The following is a 19,382-nucleotide window of genomic DNA, read 5'->3' as shown; positions in this document are numbered from 1 at the left end:
AGATCTCAAAAATCGGAAACACAAACAAACATTTTTTTATTATTTCTGATTTTCTTTTAAAAAAACTATCCAAGTTTGGCATTACCGTAATTGTACTAATCATGTTGCCGTAAAAAGGAACCCTAAAAAACGAATTCGGAAATGTTTTTCACAATATTATAAGGAAAAATGGATGATGTCATTTAAAACTGTAACTCGGCCCTCAAAAAAACAAGGCCTCATATAGCTATGACAATGAAGAAACGAAAAATAAAGAAGTAAAAATGAAAAATAGCCTCATCGGGAAGAGGTCAAACAGGTTATTGTCCTATAAAGCATAATATTATTTGGAGATCCCCTGCTCGGGACCTTTTTGCCAGAGCAGGGCATCGCCGCAGAGAGGACTGAGGATGACCAAATTATACATGATCGCCCTATAAATTCAGTGGGAAAAGTATGGCCACCATCTATACCGGCAGATCCATAGATCAGGTTATTGGACCCCCATGAGGATCCGTTGTTCTCACTGGTGATGGTTCATATTCAGTGAAGCTCTTAAGAAAAATGGGTTGTCCTGACATTTGGTTTTGCATAGACTTTCCCTTTAATATAATAAGAATTAGATGCATCTGTATTTTTTGGGTACAAATAATCACTTTGCTCAAACATGGAAGGAGGACATTAATCTCTAGGAATGCAAATGATGAAGTTCTCCGATGTATCTTCATGTTGTCTTTCTTGGTGATGCTCTGTAAGAACATACTCGAATCCAGTATAGTTACCAGTCATGAGGGCCTACACATTCCCCCCCGGAGCCTGGTAATAATAGTGCACGGTACCTCTCGGTTTACAGGGATAGGCCCACCTGGGATCATGACCGGCTGAATGAAAGGGGGGGGACTGATCTAAATATATGAAAGCTTTCTTTAAAAGACAAGTGAGGTTTCCATGACAACTAGAACTCTCGGGATTCTTCACGATCCTTAACAACCACCGTCGTGATCACTTCTCTCTTCTATTCCTCTGTAAATGTAATTACTGTGTCACCAACAAGGCAGTTTGGAGTAATAGAACCTAATCGGCGGCTTACTTTATTTAATTTCTGGATTATTACTGTCTTTAAGGGGTTGTCCAGGGCTATATATGTATGACCTATCCTATCAGTATCCTTACTCAACCGATCAGCTGTGAACTACCGCCAGGAGAATACAGCTCTATACTCCTTGTAGTGGCCGTTCTCTGGCACTGCAGCTCAAGTCCAATTGAAGTTATATTGGGACCTATCCTATCCTAGTCTTTAGGTTTTTCATACAGGAGCCTATGAGGTTGATATGAGGGTCTAATTCCGGGATGATGAAAAATGGGACTTGAGCTCCAGAGTAATAGGATCAAACAACTCCTAAAAAAGGGCCTACATGTTATCTATGCTCTGGGCCCTTAGTACTCCCCATGTATGAAAAATATTGGGCAAAAATATCCAGATTGCAAAAAAAATCAATTGCTGGTCCAGCAGTGGCCATGGGTTGGGCGTCTACTGTCTTTAACAAAAAAGGTGCACAATAGACTAGTCGATGTAGTTGACATTACAAGTCAGTTCTCCTTATGGGTTCTTCTTTTTTAGTTTTTAGAGGGCTTCAGTCTTGAGGTGCATGTTACAATCTTCAATTTATGTCCTCCATTCAGATTATGAAAGAGGTCCGACGGGCTTTGTGCAATGCTTCATCTGATGATAGTAAGCTCCTCCTGCTCAGCGCTGTCGGGAGTGTTTTCTGTAGCGGCTTGGATTATTCCTACCTTATCGGGAAATTGTCTACAGACAGAAGAAAGGAAAGCTCAAGAATCGCGGAAGCAATAAGGTATTTAGGTCATCTATTCTCTCCTAAAGGTGCCTATACACCGTAGATATCTAGCATTCGGCTGACCACTCAATCTCCTGACTTTTTTGTCCATATGTATGCTAAGCTTGGACGAACCTGCATGTTTTTCTAATCTGGAGTTCCGAAACGATTGGGCATAAAAATTGAACATTCTCAATCCTTCTCTTTTCCAACATAGATCTGGTTTTTACGATTATAATTACCACAATGTCCCTCTACGAACACGGCATCCCATTAATGAGCCATGTATTGAGTTGTAATTTCAACCCAATGCCTATGTGTTATGTTTCCGCAGGGATTTTGTAAAGGCGTTCATCCAGTTCAAAAAGCCAATTGTGGTGGCTATCAATGGCCCAGCTCTTGGCCTGGGGGCATCCATCTTGCCTCTATGTGATATAGTATGGGCAAGTGAAAAAGCTTGGTTCCAGACTCCATACGCTACCATCCGCCTGACTCCTGCCGGTTGCTCCTCATACACTTTTCCTCAGATACTTGGTGTTGCCCTGGTGAGTTCCCTCAAATCCAATAAAATAGAGGAATTTTGTTTTTTCAAGAATAAATTGGATATTTTGAACAGTAATGAAAAATACTTTTCCTTTTTCAGGCCAATGAGATGTTGTTCTGTGGAAGGAAACTCACCGCACAAGAGGCATGTAGCCGGGGGCTAGTATCTCAAGTGTTTTGGCCTACAACATTCAGTCAGGAGGTTATGCTCCGAGTAAAAGAAATGGCTGCCTGCAGTGCTGTGGTAAGATGGCTATAATTTTTTCTGGTTATTTTTTGACTATCCTAAAGTTGCCCGTAGACATTAGTTCAACGTTGACCAAACCCACCGACTGTAGAAAGACCGAATGACCATCTTGTGAGTGGGAGTTTTCCAACTCATCCGACTCGACAGAAAGGAGGATGAAATTGGAGAATGAAATGATGGGGCCGATTCATCAAGACTGGCGTACGTGATGCCTTTTGGCCCTATGTTACTGCATACCCCTTTTTCATCAGTAACCATTTCTTAAATTTTTGATTTCATAAATCAATATATATAACCTAGAATAATAAAAACATTACAGTAAGTAAATAAATAGTAACCAATGTAAAAAAAAAACACTTAGGGTACTTAGTTGACTTTTTTTTTTTTAAATCAAAAAAGGGGAAAAAAATCCCACCACGACAAAGTGTACCCAATCAGGATGGTCCCTAACTCTAATATCTCACCTCCCTATGTACCAGCAGGCCTTAAAATAGACGGAAGCAGAGAAGGACCTGGGCCTGACTGTAGAAAACTGGGTAGATAAAGGTGCATAGCCCAAAGGGGGCAGTCACACTCCCAAAAATACTGAATACAGGGAATTAAAGCAAAACCAAAAATAAAGGCCAGCACGCCCTTACAGTATAAGTGTAATGTGTAAGTGCACATACACACTGTGAGCATTAGCAAACTAATATAACCTAGAATAAGAACAATGATTAAAAAAACAATAAAGAGTAACGCTATTTCAGTAAAAACATGTGGTACTTGGTTGACTATATATATAGTTATAAAAGCCATTCCACCACGACAAGGTGTACCCACTCAGGATGGTCCCTATCTAATATCTCACCTATCTGTGTCTGCTAATGGCCATAAATCAATTCTACGCATGAAAATAAGAAAGTTTGTGATAGATATTATCAGAGAAATCTGCTTCTTTCTCCTCCTGGACTGATCTTTAATTTTAAATTCATGGGTAAAAGTTGTAAAATCTGTATTCATTGAAGACAGATTTTACCATTAATGAGATAAGCGCAGTTGGTGCTTATAGAATTTTATGGAGAGGGGAGGAGCTAGAGGCGGAGACAGACAAGTTCTCTTGAAATGACAGTTACGGTATTTCATAGAAGTTTATGAGCACCAACTTTCAGTTCTGATATCAGTAATGAGAAATTCTTTGTTCACTGAAGATACTGCTTGTGAATTAAGGGTACTTTCACATATCAATTTTCTGCAGTTTTGTGGGTCCTTTGGGGCTCGCATCTGAATCTCCCACAAAACTAGATTCGGACGTATCCGGCGAAGGGGCTATAGACTGTAATGGTGCCAGCAGAGCGAATGTGTGCTCTGTCGGGCATCATTTTCGGGCGTATATGCCTATTGGAGGCGGACACCCAGTGCCTAATCATTCCGAAAAATTAAATTTTTTTGTTTTTTTTTAAAAAAGACAAATGTTGAATATAAATAAATAAGTAAACCTCCATGTGTAAATTAAGATGGCGCTCCCTTTTTTGTTTTTCAGGTATTAGAGGAATCCAAATGTCTAGTGAGAAGCTTCCTTAAATCCGTACTGGAGGATGTGAACGAACGGGAGTGTCAGATGTTAAAACAGCTCTGGAGCTCACCCAAGGGACTGGACTCTTTATTCAGCTACTTACAGGACAAAATCTATGAAGTCTGACTCCTGTAAAACTAGAGAAAGGAAAAGTTTTCCTTCCCGCTTCCGTCTCCACGCCTGCGGTAACCTTGAATGAGGTTTTGGGACACTTGTGCCGGTGCCCACAATTATGCAATGAGGTATTCCACGGAATCTGTCCTACTGCTTCCACTTTTTTTTTTTTTGGTTAAGTGGTATCTCGACTCTTGAAACCCATATCCAATGTAGTAAAATAACAAAACTTCCATCTCTCCAAAAGAAAAAAACTGTAAAACATTCCATCTGCCGCAAAGCACCTTCTTTACTTTCTTACTGTGAGAGTCACTTACAATAACGACGACACAAAAGATCCGCAAAAAAAGAAAACATAGTTGAAGTAGTGTGAGAATTTTTGCACTTTGTATCTATTTTTTTAATTATTCCCTCCTCGTATTTACGTATTGGATGATTCGTGTACATAGTTGCTTCTGATGTTTTTTGTTTTCTTGTTTGGTCATGTTAGCCTGATTAATTTATTTTATAGTTTGTTTTTTTTGAATGGACAGAAATCGAATGATTTCCCTCTTTTTTTTTTTGCCCTTCTCAGTAATAATATTATTAATAATGCAGGACATATGTTGTACCACCCAAAAGAAAAAAACGGACCTAAAGGGAGTCATGTTACATAAAATGGCATGAACACCTTTAACTCGAGGAACATAAATTAATTTATGTTTAGGGGACAGTAAGGAAAGTTACCGGTGGTTCTATGGGTTTTTTTTTTTCAATATGACAGGCTGTTTCCAACTTTGTACCACTCTGTTCTTTTGAACCAATAGACCAGTTTCTAACTTGTTGCTCCTCAGTAGTGAAAGTACAACCCACCACAATGCTGAAAGTGGGCAGAAACCACCGCCATCGACAAAAGTATCCATAAGGCCAAACATTCAGATGATTGGTTGTGCCAGTAGGCACAACAATAATCAAGTAGATGGAAGAAGCGGTATATTCTTCCATGGTACTCTGTTGCCAAGATGGTAGCCGCGTGCATTTAATTGGTTGTCCAGGACTAAGATATTGATAACCTATCCATAGTTGTGTAAGATCAGACACCCAGAACCCCAACCACTCAGCTGATGCTTGGAGTGCACAGTGTTACACAGCCAGAACACCACCACTGTGTAGTGGCCATTCTCGGGTACTGCAGCTCAGAGTATTCATATCACTGGGAACTAAACTGCAGTACCTGTCAATGGTCACTACACACTCCATCAGGTATCAGCCAAGTGTCGGATCCCCCACTGATATTAATGATCTACCCTAAGGATAGGTCATTAGTATTTTAATCCTGGTCACCCCCTTTAAGTCTGGAAGACTGGCCTCTACAGGTTTATCCATATATTCATAAAAACACCTGCAACCTGGCCTCTACAGGCTTATCCATATATTCATAAAAGTACGTTGCTACAGAGTATCTTTGCAATATCTACGAATGAAACGTATCTGTGTTGGACACATCCATTATAGACCACATTGTCTACTCTGTTTAAAGGATATCTGTCAACAGGATTTTACCTCACCCCCTCCCAAACTATTTATATGTGCATGTAGCTCTTTCAAAGACAAGTCCAGTGATACCTTAACATGGTCAGTCCGTTCCTCCTTTATTGAGAAATCGGAGTTTGAATTGATGTACAAATGAGGCTGAAGAGCTATGGTAGATCGGAAGCCTCCGTCACTCCAGCTCTATTCCCCGCACAGAGACGTGTCCTTCTTCTTGATTGACAGCCTCTATGATGTGTAACTTCAGGCAAAGTAACATAATACCAAGCAGGAGGAGGCGGGGACTAGAGCTGGAATGACAGAGGCTTCAGATCTACCATAGCCCTTCAGCCTCATTTGCATATTAATACAAATGCTGATTTCTCAGTAACGAAGGAACGGACTGGCCATGTAAGGTATTGTTGGACTTGTTTTTGAAAGAATTACATGTGCGAATAAATGGTTGAGGTTGTGAAATCCTACTGACGGATTACCTTTAAAAGTCCATTTCAGCCATATGACTCTTATGGTGTCATATCTCTGGACTAGCCAGGGAATCCAAACACTGGGATTTCCACTGCTCCCAAGAAGTTTTGTGCCGTGTCCATGCGAAATACTCGTGCATCAAGAAGTCTTTGAGGATCAGACAGAAGACCTTAAAGGATAGAACTCTTTCGAGCTTTCGGCAGAACTAATAAGTTTAAAAAATGCAGCAGTGGTGGTAATAAACGCTGAAATCCAGGCAATGCAAACTATTTATGGTCAAGGTACTCTATGGATATGTGATACTTATCCATTGTGTTATTCAAATACATTATTAGGATAGTCACCAGATCTTAGAGAGAGTAGTCAGCATCTCGCTGTATCCCGGTGACGGTCTAGACTACTTACTGATGGGCTCCATTTGGCAGACAGGTCCGATTAAACACCATTATAGTACATCAACAACCCTACTGTACTTTCCTGGGAAGAAGTGGGGTGAGATATATATATATTTTTTCTTATACATTTTTCTTTTATTTATTAACTAATTTGTATTTTTTACAAAGTTTACGAATGGAGCTGATGGGAGTTTAAAATCCTTGAAATGTTCGTTATTGCTGTTTTATTTTTCTTGACTACAATGGTCTATGTTCATCTTCTTGAATAAGCCAGGTTACTTGTGTTTGGGGGGAATAACTACTCCATAGACAGCTCAATCTAAAGCCCTTGGCAGATTTGAGAATTTCCTATATATTTGTGATACCTAATATAATTAATGCAAAGGTTTAGGGTTGTATTTTTTTCAGATAATACTTGAATTACCCCTTTTAAATTAGGGCTTAGTTATAAACACCAATTGCATCTTCAAAGATGCCTGGAAAATAACTAGGCCTATATATTCTGGTCTGTGAGACAGTTGTGACAATCGCATGACTTTCTGCAAATCTGAGTGCTTCAAATAGGAGGAGTCATCTTCTAAAGAGTCAGGAGGGTGTGGCCTAATTCTCATGACTCCCTGACTAGTATTTTGGGGAGACAAAAGGGCAGAGCTCTGCTCTTATGACTCCCTGATTGGCACTTGGGCAGGACACAATTTTTGTAACTCCCGGACTACCCTTTTTTGGAGGATAGAAGGCCAGGGCTCAGTTTTTATGACTCCTTGACTGGCAATTTGGAAAGACAGAAGTGTAGGGCTCAGTTTTTATGACTCCCTGACTTCCATTTTGGAAGGACAGGAGGGCAGGGCACAATTTTTTGACTCCCTGACTGGAAATTTGGGAGGACTGAGGGGCAGATCTCAGCTCTCCCTAATTTGGCACTTTGGCGCAGGACAGAAGGGCGGGGAACAATTTTTGTTACTCACTGACTGCCATTTTTAGGAGGATAGAAGAGCAGGGCTGGGTTTTTATGATCCCCTGACTGGCAATTTGGGAAGACTAGAAGGCCAGGGCTAAGTTCTCATGACTCCCTGACTGGCAAATTGGGAGGACAAGAAGGCCGGGCCTCAGTTTTCATGACTCCCTGAATGGCAATTTGGGAGGACAAGAAGGTTGGTGCTCAGTTCTCATCACTCCTTGACTGGTAATTTGGGAGGACAAGAAGGCCGGGCCTCAGTTCTCATGACTCCCTAACTGGCAATTTGGGAGGACAAGAAGGCCGGGCCTCAGTTCTCATGACTCCCTGGCTAGTAATTTGGGAGGACAAGAAGGCTGGAGCTCAGTTCATATTACTCCCTGAATCCCATTTTGGAAGGACAGGAGAGCAGGGCACTATTTTTGTTACTCACTGACTGCCCTTTTAGGGAGGATAGAAGGGCAAGACTGACTTTTTTAGGACTCCCTGACTGGTAATTTGGGAGGACAAAAAGGCCAGGGCTCAGTTCTTATTACTCCCTCACTCCCATTTTGGAAGGACTGGAGGGCAGGGCACAATTTTTGTGACTTCCTGACTGGTAATTTGGTAGAACAGAAGGGCAAAGCTCAGCTCTCTTGGATCCCTGATTTGGCACTTTGGCAGGACAGAAGGGCAAGGCAAAATTTTTGGAACTCCCTGACTGTCCTTTTTGGGAGTTTATATGACTCTCTGAATGGTAATTTGGAAGGGCAGTGCTCAGGTCTCCTGACTCCTTGATTGGCACTTTGGCAGGGCACATTTTCTGTCCCTTGGCCCCTAATGTTCTCCAAAGTCCTATATGACAACTGCTGCATTTCCACAAATATTTGCAGAGGCCAAAAAAAATGGCTTCCTCTTTTGTCTTGGCTAGCAATTCATACAGTCCGATGGTGGAGCCCAATATTAGCATGGTCCATCAATATATATAAAATACTCCTTTAAAATGTAGAATAAACCCCAGAAATGCTGCCCGGTGCCGAGTTTACATTGAGAGGCCTCATGGTACAACATGGTGTCTTGTCTCCAATAGATGGACCAGAGTGATGCAATGAAGAAATTTCTCTAGTTTTTTTGTGAGAAAGCGATCAAGCTAGAATTTATTTAGAAATAGACCTCACAATATAATTTTGTAGTACTGTATTTTTGTAGTGTCTTGGCTAAATAAAAACAAATAATAATAAAAAAATAAATAAAAAATGCACCTATTCCTTAGGTTTATTCTGCTCTATTGTGCTAGTATATACTAGTCGTGTCAGGAATGTATAGCTAGCTGCCTTCAAAATAGATATAACCATGTTTGTTAACAGATGGCAATGTGCTGATTATCCGGTAGGCCCTCTGGTGCCCTCGACTGCTGCAGCCAACCGGTGACCAAATCGGTCACGTGCTGTACTGCTGGCATCATGGCTTGGCGGCAGTAAAGTATAGCAAGATACCGACTGTGGGGAGTGCTACCGGAGCATCAGAGCTGAATTGGCAAGGGATAGAAAAGGTGAGTAAAGTTTTTTGGGGTTTTTTTATGTTTACTAAATAATATTTGCTGCTGTTTTTTATATTTTTTTGTTTCCCCCCCCCCAAAAAACGGTATAATTCCTTTAGTCACCTAGGTGTCTCTGGTTCCTGGCATCACAATAGTTGTCACTTATAGTTCCTATGCAATAAATTGTAAAATGATGATACTCTTCCCAATCGACAGTATACAGGGGCCTACAACAAAACCTCTCCATAGGTCTGACATGTTTTCCATATAGTAAGGTAGATATATGAGCAACTAGTATGCAAAGTTCTATATGTTATCCTTCCATAACCAGAGCTCATGTGACGCCACATAATGGACGCCCACTTCCATAGGTGGGACGTTGTGTTTGGTTACATGCATCTTTGTTACTTTCAATAAGTTTTAAAGGTGTTTTCCACTTTCAGGAAACACCTGTCCTTCAACCACAGTTTAAAAAAAAAAAAGTGTGCTTTACTCATCCTCCCCGGGTCCGACACTGAATCTCAACCACTGCTACTGGTGTCTGTTACTGTCTGCAGCACATAACATCACTCCAATAGCGCTGCAGCTTAGTGACTTTGCTCAAGTTGATGGCACAAGCCGCTACTCACTGAAACAGCCGTGTGACCCTAGCCTGAATTTGATCATAGTCCTTTTTTTAATATAAGGACCGGTCACTTCCTATAAGTATTTTATTTACCCTGGTGTAAATGCCGCTGTTCTCCTGAATCTGGCGCTGTTTTTCTTTTGTTCCTGCGCCTTTCCGTTCCTGAGATATGGCCTCTTCTACCTTGTATGTAATTTGAGCCCTTTTATTAGCGAACTGGGTGTGGTCATGAAGATCTCACCCACTTGGCTAAAAAAGACCAAATTTACACAGAAGGAAAAAGGGGCCATATCTCCGGAACGGAAAGGCGTAGAAACAAAAGAAAAACAGCGCCGGATTCAGGAGAACAGCAGCATTTACACCAGGTAAAAAAAAAACTTTCTTAAGAAATGTAAGTTATAGCGTGATTGGTTACTAAGGGCAGAAAGGCCAGTCTTCATGTTGGACTGCTTTGATGATCGAGGACCATCTGTAATAAAATCATAAAGGGCCTTATGTGTAAGAATTAAGACAATTGCTATTGTTTATTGCAACCAGTAAGGTTCAGAACATAAACTGGTCTCTGATTGGTCTATATAAAAGAGCAAAGCTACTTTTGTTATATCCTGTGTTCACACATTGCAATCGTATGACCATTTTGGCATGATTTTGCTATGTTTTTCCAAAATTGTTAAAAAAAAGAAAAAAAAATCTTTTGATACAAAAGGCCTAAAAAGTAAAAAAAAATAAATAAATTAAAAAAAGTAACCACTAAAAGCAAAGTTGTGTCTAAATTGTAAAGTTAATTGGTGGCAGAATTTTTTTATTTACCATTTTTTTTCCTCTGAATTTGCAAAATTGTAAAATAACTCTTTACGTCAGAAATCTTGTTATTCTCCGTAGGTTTTGCAGATTGTTTGCAGATTCTGTATAACTGACTTGTTTGTTTCTTCCATGCATATAACTAGATTAGATTATTTAAGGCTTTTAGAGGCCATTGGGTTATTTCAGTTGTAACGATGGAAATTTAAAAAGAAAAAAAATGTTTATTTTTCAAGACAGCGGTGATGAGACGGCCGATTAGTTGTGTTTTGTGCAACTGTCTTTGTTTCAATGTTAAAAATATATTTATTTGAAGTTCAATTTTGAAAGCAGAATGTATTAATATTTTCCAATCAATGTTAATGGCGTGCTGTGTTTTATTGCCACCTTTTTGCCTTTAATCAAGCGGAAAGTCTACAGTAATCTGGAAAAAAAATCTAGATGGATCAGAGTTAAAATTTATGTAAACTATTAAGAAACTTTTGGCCCAATTAAATTTTGCCTTTACACCATCTTTTACCATTTTAGTTGTTTTTAGCCTGTTTTTAATTTGGGGCAAATTCTTCGTTTAATTTGTTCCTTTTTTTTTTTTTTTTTTAAGTGTATGATTTTTTTCATGTTCTCCAATCTTTGCAGATAACTCATCAATTAAGATTTTTTACACAGTTGCAAAAATTTTTGCGCAAAAGTCCTCCATTGATTGATATTTTTAGGTTAAAATTAATAGCAGAAAATGCGACTTTTTTAATTTAAAAAGGTAAAGGACAAAAATCAAGAGCGTTTTTTTTTTTTTTTTTTAATTTTGAACAAAATTCATAAACAACTTGCGTCATTTTGAAGGGTTTGGTAAAAACTTGAAGAACAAAAAGCACAATAGGGTCTTGTCTGGATATAAGAGAGGGCAAAAATCCACGGTCATAGAATGATAGAATATTAGAGTTGGAAGGAACCTCCAGGGTCATCGTGTCCAACCCCCGGCTCAATGCAGGATTCACTAAACCATCTCAGTCAGATGTCTGTCCAGCCTCTGTGTGAAGACTTCCATTGAAGAAGAACTCACCACCTCTCGTGGCCGCCTGTTCCACTCATTGATCCCCGTCACTGTCAAAAAGTTTATTCTAATATCTAATCTGTGTCTTCTCCCTTTCAGTTTCATCCCTTTGCTTCTCGTGTTTCCATGTGCAAATGAGAATAAGGATGATCCCTCTACACTGTGACAGCCCTTCAGATATTTGTAGACAGCTATTAAGTCTCCTCTCAGTCTTCTTTTTTGCAAGCTAAACATTCCCAGATCCTTTAACCATTCCTGGTAGGACATAGTTTGCAGTCCTCTCACCATTCTGGTAGCTCTTCTTTGAACTTGCTTCAGTTTTTCAATGTTTTTTTTTAAGATGTGGTGCCCAGAACTGGACACAGTATTCCAGATGGGGTCTGACCAAGGAGGAGTAAAGTGCGATAATGATGTCACGTGATCTAGACTCTGTGTCTCATAATACATCCCAGAACTGTGTTTGCCTTTCTTGCTGCAGTGTCACACTGTTGACTCATGTGCAGTCTGTGATCTATTAGTATAACCAAGTCTTTTTCACACGTGCTGTTGCTTAGTTCTATTCCTCCCATTCTGTAGATGTAATTTTTGTTTTTCTTGGCCAGATGCAGAATCTTGCATTTCTCCCTGTTAAATACCATTTTATTAGTCTCTGCCCAGTGCTCAAGCTTATCTAGATCCTTCTGAATCCTTTCTGTCTTCTCTAGTGTTAGTTATTCCTCCTAGCTTTGCATCGTCTGCAAATTTGATTAGTTTACCTTCAGTTCCCTTATGTAGATCATTTATAAAATTGTTGAACAACACTGGGGCCAGGACAGAGCCTTGTGCTACCCCACTTTAAACATTGTTCCAATTGGATGTGCAACCATTTATTTACACTCTTTGAGTACGATAACTGTTCCATACTTGGTTATTATTTCAATAAGGATAGTATGATATACTTTATCAAATGCTTTGCTGAAGCTGATATATACTATACAGTATCTACCACATTTCCCTGATCCACCATCATATCCATCCACCATCCATCATAAAAGGAAATTAGATTAGTCTGGCATGACTTGTTTGTTACAAACCCATGCTGTCTCTGGTTAATTAATGTATTCTTATCCAAGTACTTAGATACATGCTGTTTAATAATTTATTTAAATATCTTTCCTGGTATAGAAGAAAGGCTCACTGGCCTTTAATTTCCTGGTTCCATCTTCTTTCCTTTTTTGAAGATAGAGACAACATTTTCCCTTCTCCAATCTTCTGGGACTTCTCCTGTTTTCCAGGATTTTTCAAATATTTTTTCTAGTGGTTCTGCAATTTCCTCTGCTATCTCTTTCAGTACCCTAGGATGTAATTCATCTGGACCAGGACATTTACATTCATTTACATTAGCTAAATGTTCCCTCACCATCTCTCTGTTTATAGATAGTGTGAATTATTTTATTCCTTCGATAGCACAGTGAAGATCAGTTGATGTTACGTTTTCTTTCTTAGAGAACATAGATGCAAAGTAAGAATTTAAAAGTTTGGCCTTCTCAACATAATTTCTGACCTCTTCATCCTTTCATCCTGTAAAACTCCTATAGCATCTTTGACTTATCTTTTTTGCTTTTGACATACCCCCAAAATCCTTTTTTTATTGCTCTTGGTCTCCCTTGCAATCTTCACTTCATTACTGGCTTTAGCTCTTCCATTCTTGCCCTGCATTCCCTGTAGACCCTGCTCACCTGATCAAGTTGTGTGCTCACAACCACTGAAAAGACCCACGAAGGACACATGGAAAGCTGGAAACAAATGGGTTAAAACCTGTGCTGCAGTCAAAGGATGATGAGAAGATTGTGATAGTTTGTCCTGATGAAGAAATTTGAAACGCGTTGACTAATAAACCACCTACGGTACTTTGGATTCCCATCTTCTCATCATTTTGTTTCCGGAATTCCATTTTGAAGAATTTGAATAAGTGACTTTAAAAAAATATATATATAATGAATAGGGCTCTGTATGTTACTGATTTTGAGGTACACAATGTCTTCTTTTCCCTTCATGCCTAACTTCAAAGGTAATTCACCTTTTCTACAGAATGTGCCATAAATGTCTAATAGAGGTGGTCGGACTCAAATCTGTCTCTCCAGAATAGGGCCCAGTTTCCGGCCAAGTGCTCAGCAATTTTTGGCACTCAATGAACTGATTGATAGAACTGGTCATGTAAGATTGTCACAGAGACAGGTCTACGTTTTCCGGATATGGTGCTATTGTTCTCATCAAATCTGCTGAATTTTGTAGGGTTCATAGGTTTATTCCCAAAATAGTCAGTTATCCTTTATTCATAGCATAGGGAATAACTTACTGATTGTCCCAATGATCCCAAGAATGGGGCTTGGGAACCGGTTTGCAGAGCCCCGTATTGAATGGAGACCCTTGACCTTCTCTCCACCCATTTTCTACGGGACTGTAAGAAATAGCAGAGCACTGCTCTTTGCTTCTTCCAGCAGTCCCATAGACAACAAATGAAGATAAAGTTGAGCTCCATTCAAAAAGGGGCTTTGCCGAGCCCTGTTCCAGGTTTCCAGAGCCCCATTCTCAGAATCACTGGTTATACCAGCTGTCGAACCTCCAGCAACCAGTAAGTTATTCCTGATCCTGTGGATAACCCCATACCTGAAGACTTTATAACTAGACTTTTTAAACTTTTTATTAAACCAATAACCCCTTTAACTCCTATGTACTGCACTTTTCGGTAATGAATTTTCTCAGTATATGTCTGGGATTGCACTGGTTCAGGCTCAGAAGCTAAGCCAGTGGAAGCTGGAAAAAATATCCCGAGAGGCTCTGTCACACAAGGTGTGGGAAAGACTAAATGCAACACGAAGAGAAGAGGGAGAGGAAGCCCAAACACTAGGGAAAGGGGGAGTGGAGACCCCTAGGAAGATCTAATAACACCCTGCCTACCCTACTGTCCCTATATAGGTTCCACACCTATCGCCGAGCTGGACCCTAAAGCCTGGATGACCCTAGAGCTTGGCCCTAGGTAGGGAGGGGGAGGGGTGAGCACTGGTCAGACCCCACTACAAACTAAAGACAAAATGGTAGACAAAGGGGATACACTTAGCTTGAGCAGACACCAGAGGAGTAACGCCAACTGTCCTCCAAGGGCACCAGAGAAGAAGCTAGCTGACTGCTAGTGCTCCAAGCCTGTACATATAAGTATCACCAGCAATTGCCTGGAGCAAACTGAGAGTTTTTAACTCCCATGCAAGGGTGTGTCAAATAGCAGCAGGAGGGAGGTCGCGCTGGGTCTTAAAGGAAGAAGGATTAAGAAGGTGTCTGCAACGCTGAGCGCAGTGACCTTCTACAGCCAGTTCCAGAGCGACTGTCTATTATATCTGACACACCTGTGACAGGCTCCCACTGCAACAGCCTGGATCTGAGTGAACTCTAATCCCTGTTTTTAAACCCCTTGGGTACCTAGGTTGCTATTGACTGTGGCATTTAACCAGTTAGGAAGAGGAAGTCAAACTGTGGGATGCCTACAATGGTCCAATAGGATTAACGCTATCAGTCATTAATTGGTACCAATAAAAACAACAGCTTTGCAAGAAACAAGAGCTTACAAACCTGTGATAGAAAAATACAAATGTTAAAGTTATGGGTCTTTAAATACGGTGATATAGGGGCATTAAAAAGTAAAATAATATATTATGCAAGAGTAGTAAAACGTAAATGTGGTATCACTGTAATCGTACTGATCCTTAAAAATAAAGTTAACTTGTACCACACATGACCACTATGAAAAAATTTGGAGAATTGCTGCTTTTTTTCCTTCCCCAAAAAATAATAAAATTGTCAACACCTTATATGTACCCGGAGGTAATTCTATGAAAAAATACAACTTTACCTACAAAAAAATAAGGTCTCATACTGTAATCTTGATGGAAAAAGGCAAATACGGATGAAGCGTTAAGGGAGTTAAATAGAGCAGTGGATTGTGATAGTTACACTGTTTGACTAGGGCTAAATAGTGTCCCGATTTACTCCACAAAGGGTCACTTCTTCATGGACAGCTGGAGGACACACAGACAACACACTTGTGTCCAGTCCTTATGTCTCTTCTAGGGAAATCCTAGAGTTTTGTTATACCAAACCATAGGCTTGTCATGTAAAAGTAGATTCCATGAAATAATCAAAAATTATTGTTTCTCAGAAGGACAAAAATTCACAGTCTCTTGGAGTACTGTCACCACATATGCATATCAATGGCAAGACATTTTCTCAAGCATTGCAGATGAGCAGATTAATACAACAAGGTCTCCTTCAGATGTCCGTGATCATTGGTCCGATCGCAGATTGCAATGCAGGGTCTGACCAGTTGGTCCCCAAGCGTGACACCAGCATCTATAATATAACGGGAGATACGTATCTCTGTCTGAAGCCTTTATAGACTGCGCAAGCGTGACACGCCTGCGCAGTCTGGCTCCAGACAGAAGCAGGCATGGAGCCGTTACAGGTAAGAGGAGTGTATGTTGCCGGAGATCGCGGTATGCGTAGACACCGAACGCATACCGTGATCTCCGGCGCCATACTTACCTGACCTGGAGGAGCGTTGCCGCGGCACCTCTCCGCCGGAGACCGGGGCAGGAGTGAGGCGTCGGAATATGCGCATAGCGCTATCTGGCGCCAATTTACTGAAGACACATTTGCAGTGTGTATTCAGCAAAATGGCGCCGGACAGCGCTCTATGGGCACGCGCGTACTCCGGGACCACACACCTCCCCTGGCCTCTGGCAGAACAGGACACAGCAGCGCTGGAGCACAAGGAAGAAAGGCGAGTATAAGTGTTTATTTTTTTGTATGTGTGCAGCCTGAAAGGGATGAGGGGTGCCATACATACCAGGATTGGGGGATCAGGGGTGCCATACAAACCAGGATTGGGGGATGAGAGGGCCACACATACCAGGATTGAGGAAAGAGGGGTACCATACATACCAGGATTGGGGGATGAGGGGTACCAAGCATACCAGGATTGGGGGAATGAGGGGTGCCATACATACCAGGATTTGGGGGATGAGGGGTGCCATACAAACCAGGATTGGGGAATGAGGGGTACCATACATAACAGGATTGGGGGGTGAGGGGTACCAAGCATACCAGGATTGGAGGGATGAGGGGTACCATGCATACCAGGATTGTGAGGTGAGGGGACCATGCATACCAGGATGAGGACTGGGGTGCCATGCATACCAGGATGAGGGATACCACACATACTAGGATTGGGGGGTGAGGGGATCATGCATACCAGGATTGGTGGGTGAGGGGACCATGCATACCAGGGGGGTACCATACATACCAGGATAGGAATGCGGGGTACCATGAATACTAGGATAGGGATGAGGGGTACCATCCATACCAGGATAAGGATGAGGGGTACCATCCATACCAGGATGAGGGGTACCAGACATACCAGGATAGGGATGAGGGATGGGGTACAATGCAGGATAGGCATGAGGAGTGCCATGTGTAAAGACACTGGGTCAGTGGGTGCTCTCGTCCGCTGGCCCAGCCACCTTTAGAAAGACAACGTGGTCCAGGGCTCATCCCCAACTGAACGCCCGATCTCCTCAACCGTGGACGGAACACTACTCAGACAACACAGGGTGAGGGAATCACAATATTAAGGCTTTATTGGATCCCCAACAACTAACAGCCTATAACACATAACCAGCACAGCACAAATTGTAACAGGCAACAGAGTCTCACCCTTCCGCTGGCTCACCAGGGTTTTAGATTCTTCGTATCTCAGATCTTCCAGGACTATTTACTCCAAACCAGTGGTCCCCTTCTTTTGGCAGGCACCCGCCCAGAAAGAAATAATGCCGGAGTTTGGAACTGAGACAGCACGGCAAAGTCTGTAACCAGGTGACCGAAATGTCCCAACCTGGGTTGCGTCCTAGGCGGTCGTTGTTCTCCCATTCGAATCCGACGATCCTAAATTAGCTGCCTGTCTTCAAGCTATTGCACCTGCAGTCGGGACCGACATCCCTAGGCTGAGGGCAGTAGACAAAAATCTCTTGGTCACCTGAACAGTCCTCCTGATATACCGTCATCCCTCATTGCAGGATAGCGGGGACTTCACGATTGGTGGAATAAGACTGTCTTTTCATTGGCTGGATCTCAAGTCCCATATAACCATTTTTGGTCGTATTACAGTCCAGGCAAGGGAGAGCCACATACTGATTGATATAGTCCTACAATGGAATGCTAGTAGGAGACATTTGGTTTGCAAGTTATGACAGAACAATGGTGGCTGAGGCAATTTACATAGTCAACAATCCACATGGTAATACAATGGCATTCTAACAGGATTAAATTCCTCTGACCTTACAGAAGAGAGATAATTGCATTACCTAGGTTAACATCACCAACATCAACAAGACTCTAGAAACAATGGGTATACAAAATAGTGTCCAGCTAGATTGTAAGAACTTAACCCATGAGTGGCATATTACGAGTTCGCCACAAAATACCAAATTGTCCGGATAAATAAGAAATCATCCTATGTTGTATATAAAAGGGGTCCATTTCGTCACATTCCTCCCCACTTTTTATTTAGCCAGACATGATAGGCTTCCGATCATCCTTCTCCACCTGTCTGGACAGTCCATCCGCATTTCCATGGTTCTTGCCCTGTTCATGTGAGATGGAGAAATTGTAGGATTGTAACGCCACACTCCATCTAAGCAATCGCCCATTGTCCCCAGCAGTGCGGTTTAGCCAACTCAATGGATTGTGGTCGATGAGGACTGTAAATTCATTGCCATAGAGGTAGGGCTGCATTTTTTTTAGGGCCCAGACTATGGCCAGGCATTCCTTTTCTATGGTGGCGTAGGCCCTCTCTCGGTTCAACAGTTTCCGGGAGCGATAAGCTATCGGATGTTCCTCGCCATCAGCCCCCACTTGGCTAAGTACCGCTTCTAATCCTGTGTCTGATGCATCGGTGTAACATACCTGGTGGTGGGCTTGCATGGTGCAACATCTCTCACTATGCAAGATCGCAAACTTGATCTTCAGTCCAGTCTGCTAGCCTGGCTTCTATTCATGCTGTCTGTTTGTCTCTGTTCTGACTGCTTAGGGCGGCGGCCCGGTTACTTCCTGTTTCTTGTATCTGCTGTGGGCACACCCCTAATGTGTCCTCAGCCTATTGCTGTCTGTCACTGGATATTTAAACCAGCTCCACCTGGAAGCTGGTGCCTGAGCAACTCTAACATTCAGTGTGCTCCTTGACTCTGAATGTGCCAGGTCCTGTTCTGTTCTTGCCTGTTCGCCAACCTGGGGGCTGTATTCCCAGGCCTGTCTGAACTATCTCCTAGCCTGTTGTCTGTCCGCCTTCCTGGAGGATGTATTTCCAGGCCAGTCTGAACACGCTCCTAGCCTGTTCGTCCCGCCTTCTGGGGGCCGCATACCCAGACCTGTTATCTGTGTCTTCTAACCTGTTGTCCGCCATTCTGGGGCCGCATACCCAGACTCGCTTCTGTATCTCGCTGCAGTGTCAGTTCCTGTCTGAACACTCAGTTCCTGTCTGAACACTCTCCTAGTCTGTTACCTGTTTTTCTCTATGTCCGTACCTTCCCTTTTTCTGCAGAGTCTGAACCTGCACCTAACTCCTACTCGTTGTCGCTGTACTTCCGTTTGTGAGTTTAGAGTCCACTCGCTACTTCATTGCAAGTATCTTGTGTGTATCTGGTTCTGCCTTTCCCTTCCAGTCTGTTCCGTGTGAACA

At 41.8% G+C, this 19,382-nt stretch overlaps 1 protein-coding gene across 1 annotated transcript in view; it reads left to right on the top strand.

Annotated features, from left to right (window-relative positions):
* CDYL2 (chromodomain Y like 2) overlaps positions 1–10,044 on the top strand; it is a 94,536-nt gene extending 84,492 nt beyond the window's left edge. Inside the window, exons 4-7 of the mRNA XM_073659139.1 lie at positions 1,663–1,835; positions 2,152–2,362; positions 2,461–2,604; positions 4,130–10,044. Coding sequence (XP_073515240.1) covers positions 1,663–1,835; positions 2,152–2,362; positions 2,461–2,604; positions 4,130–4,288 — 687 coding nt within the window. The 3' untranslated portion in view covers positions 4,289–10,044. The remainder of the gene's footprint in view (positions 1–1,662; positions 1,836–2,151; positions 2,363–2,460; positions 2,605–4,129) is intronic.
* Positions 10,045–19,382: the final 9,338 nt, after the last annotated feature.

This window comes from Phyllobates terribilis, unplaced genomic scaffold, assembly GCF_046119375.1.
Source record: "Phyllobates terribilis strain yellow unplaced genomic scaffold, ASM4611937v1 Scaffold_13__5_contigs__length_258822181, whole genome shotgun sequence".
NCBI classification, from domain to species: Eukaryota; Metazoa; Chordata; class Amphibia; order Anura; family Dendrobatidae; genus Phyllobates; species Phyllobates terribilis.
Note: the sequence above shows the minus strand (reverse complement) of the source record. Positions and strands in the feature narration are given on the sequence as shown.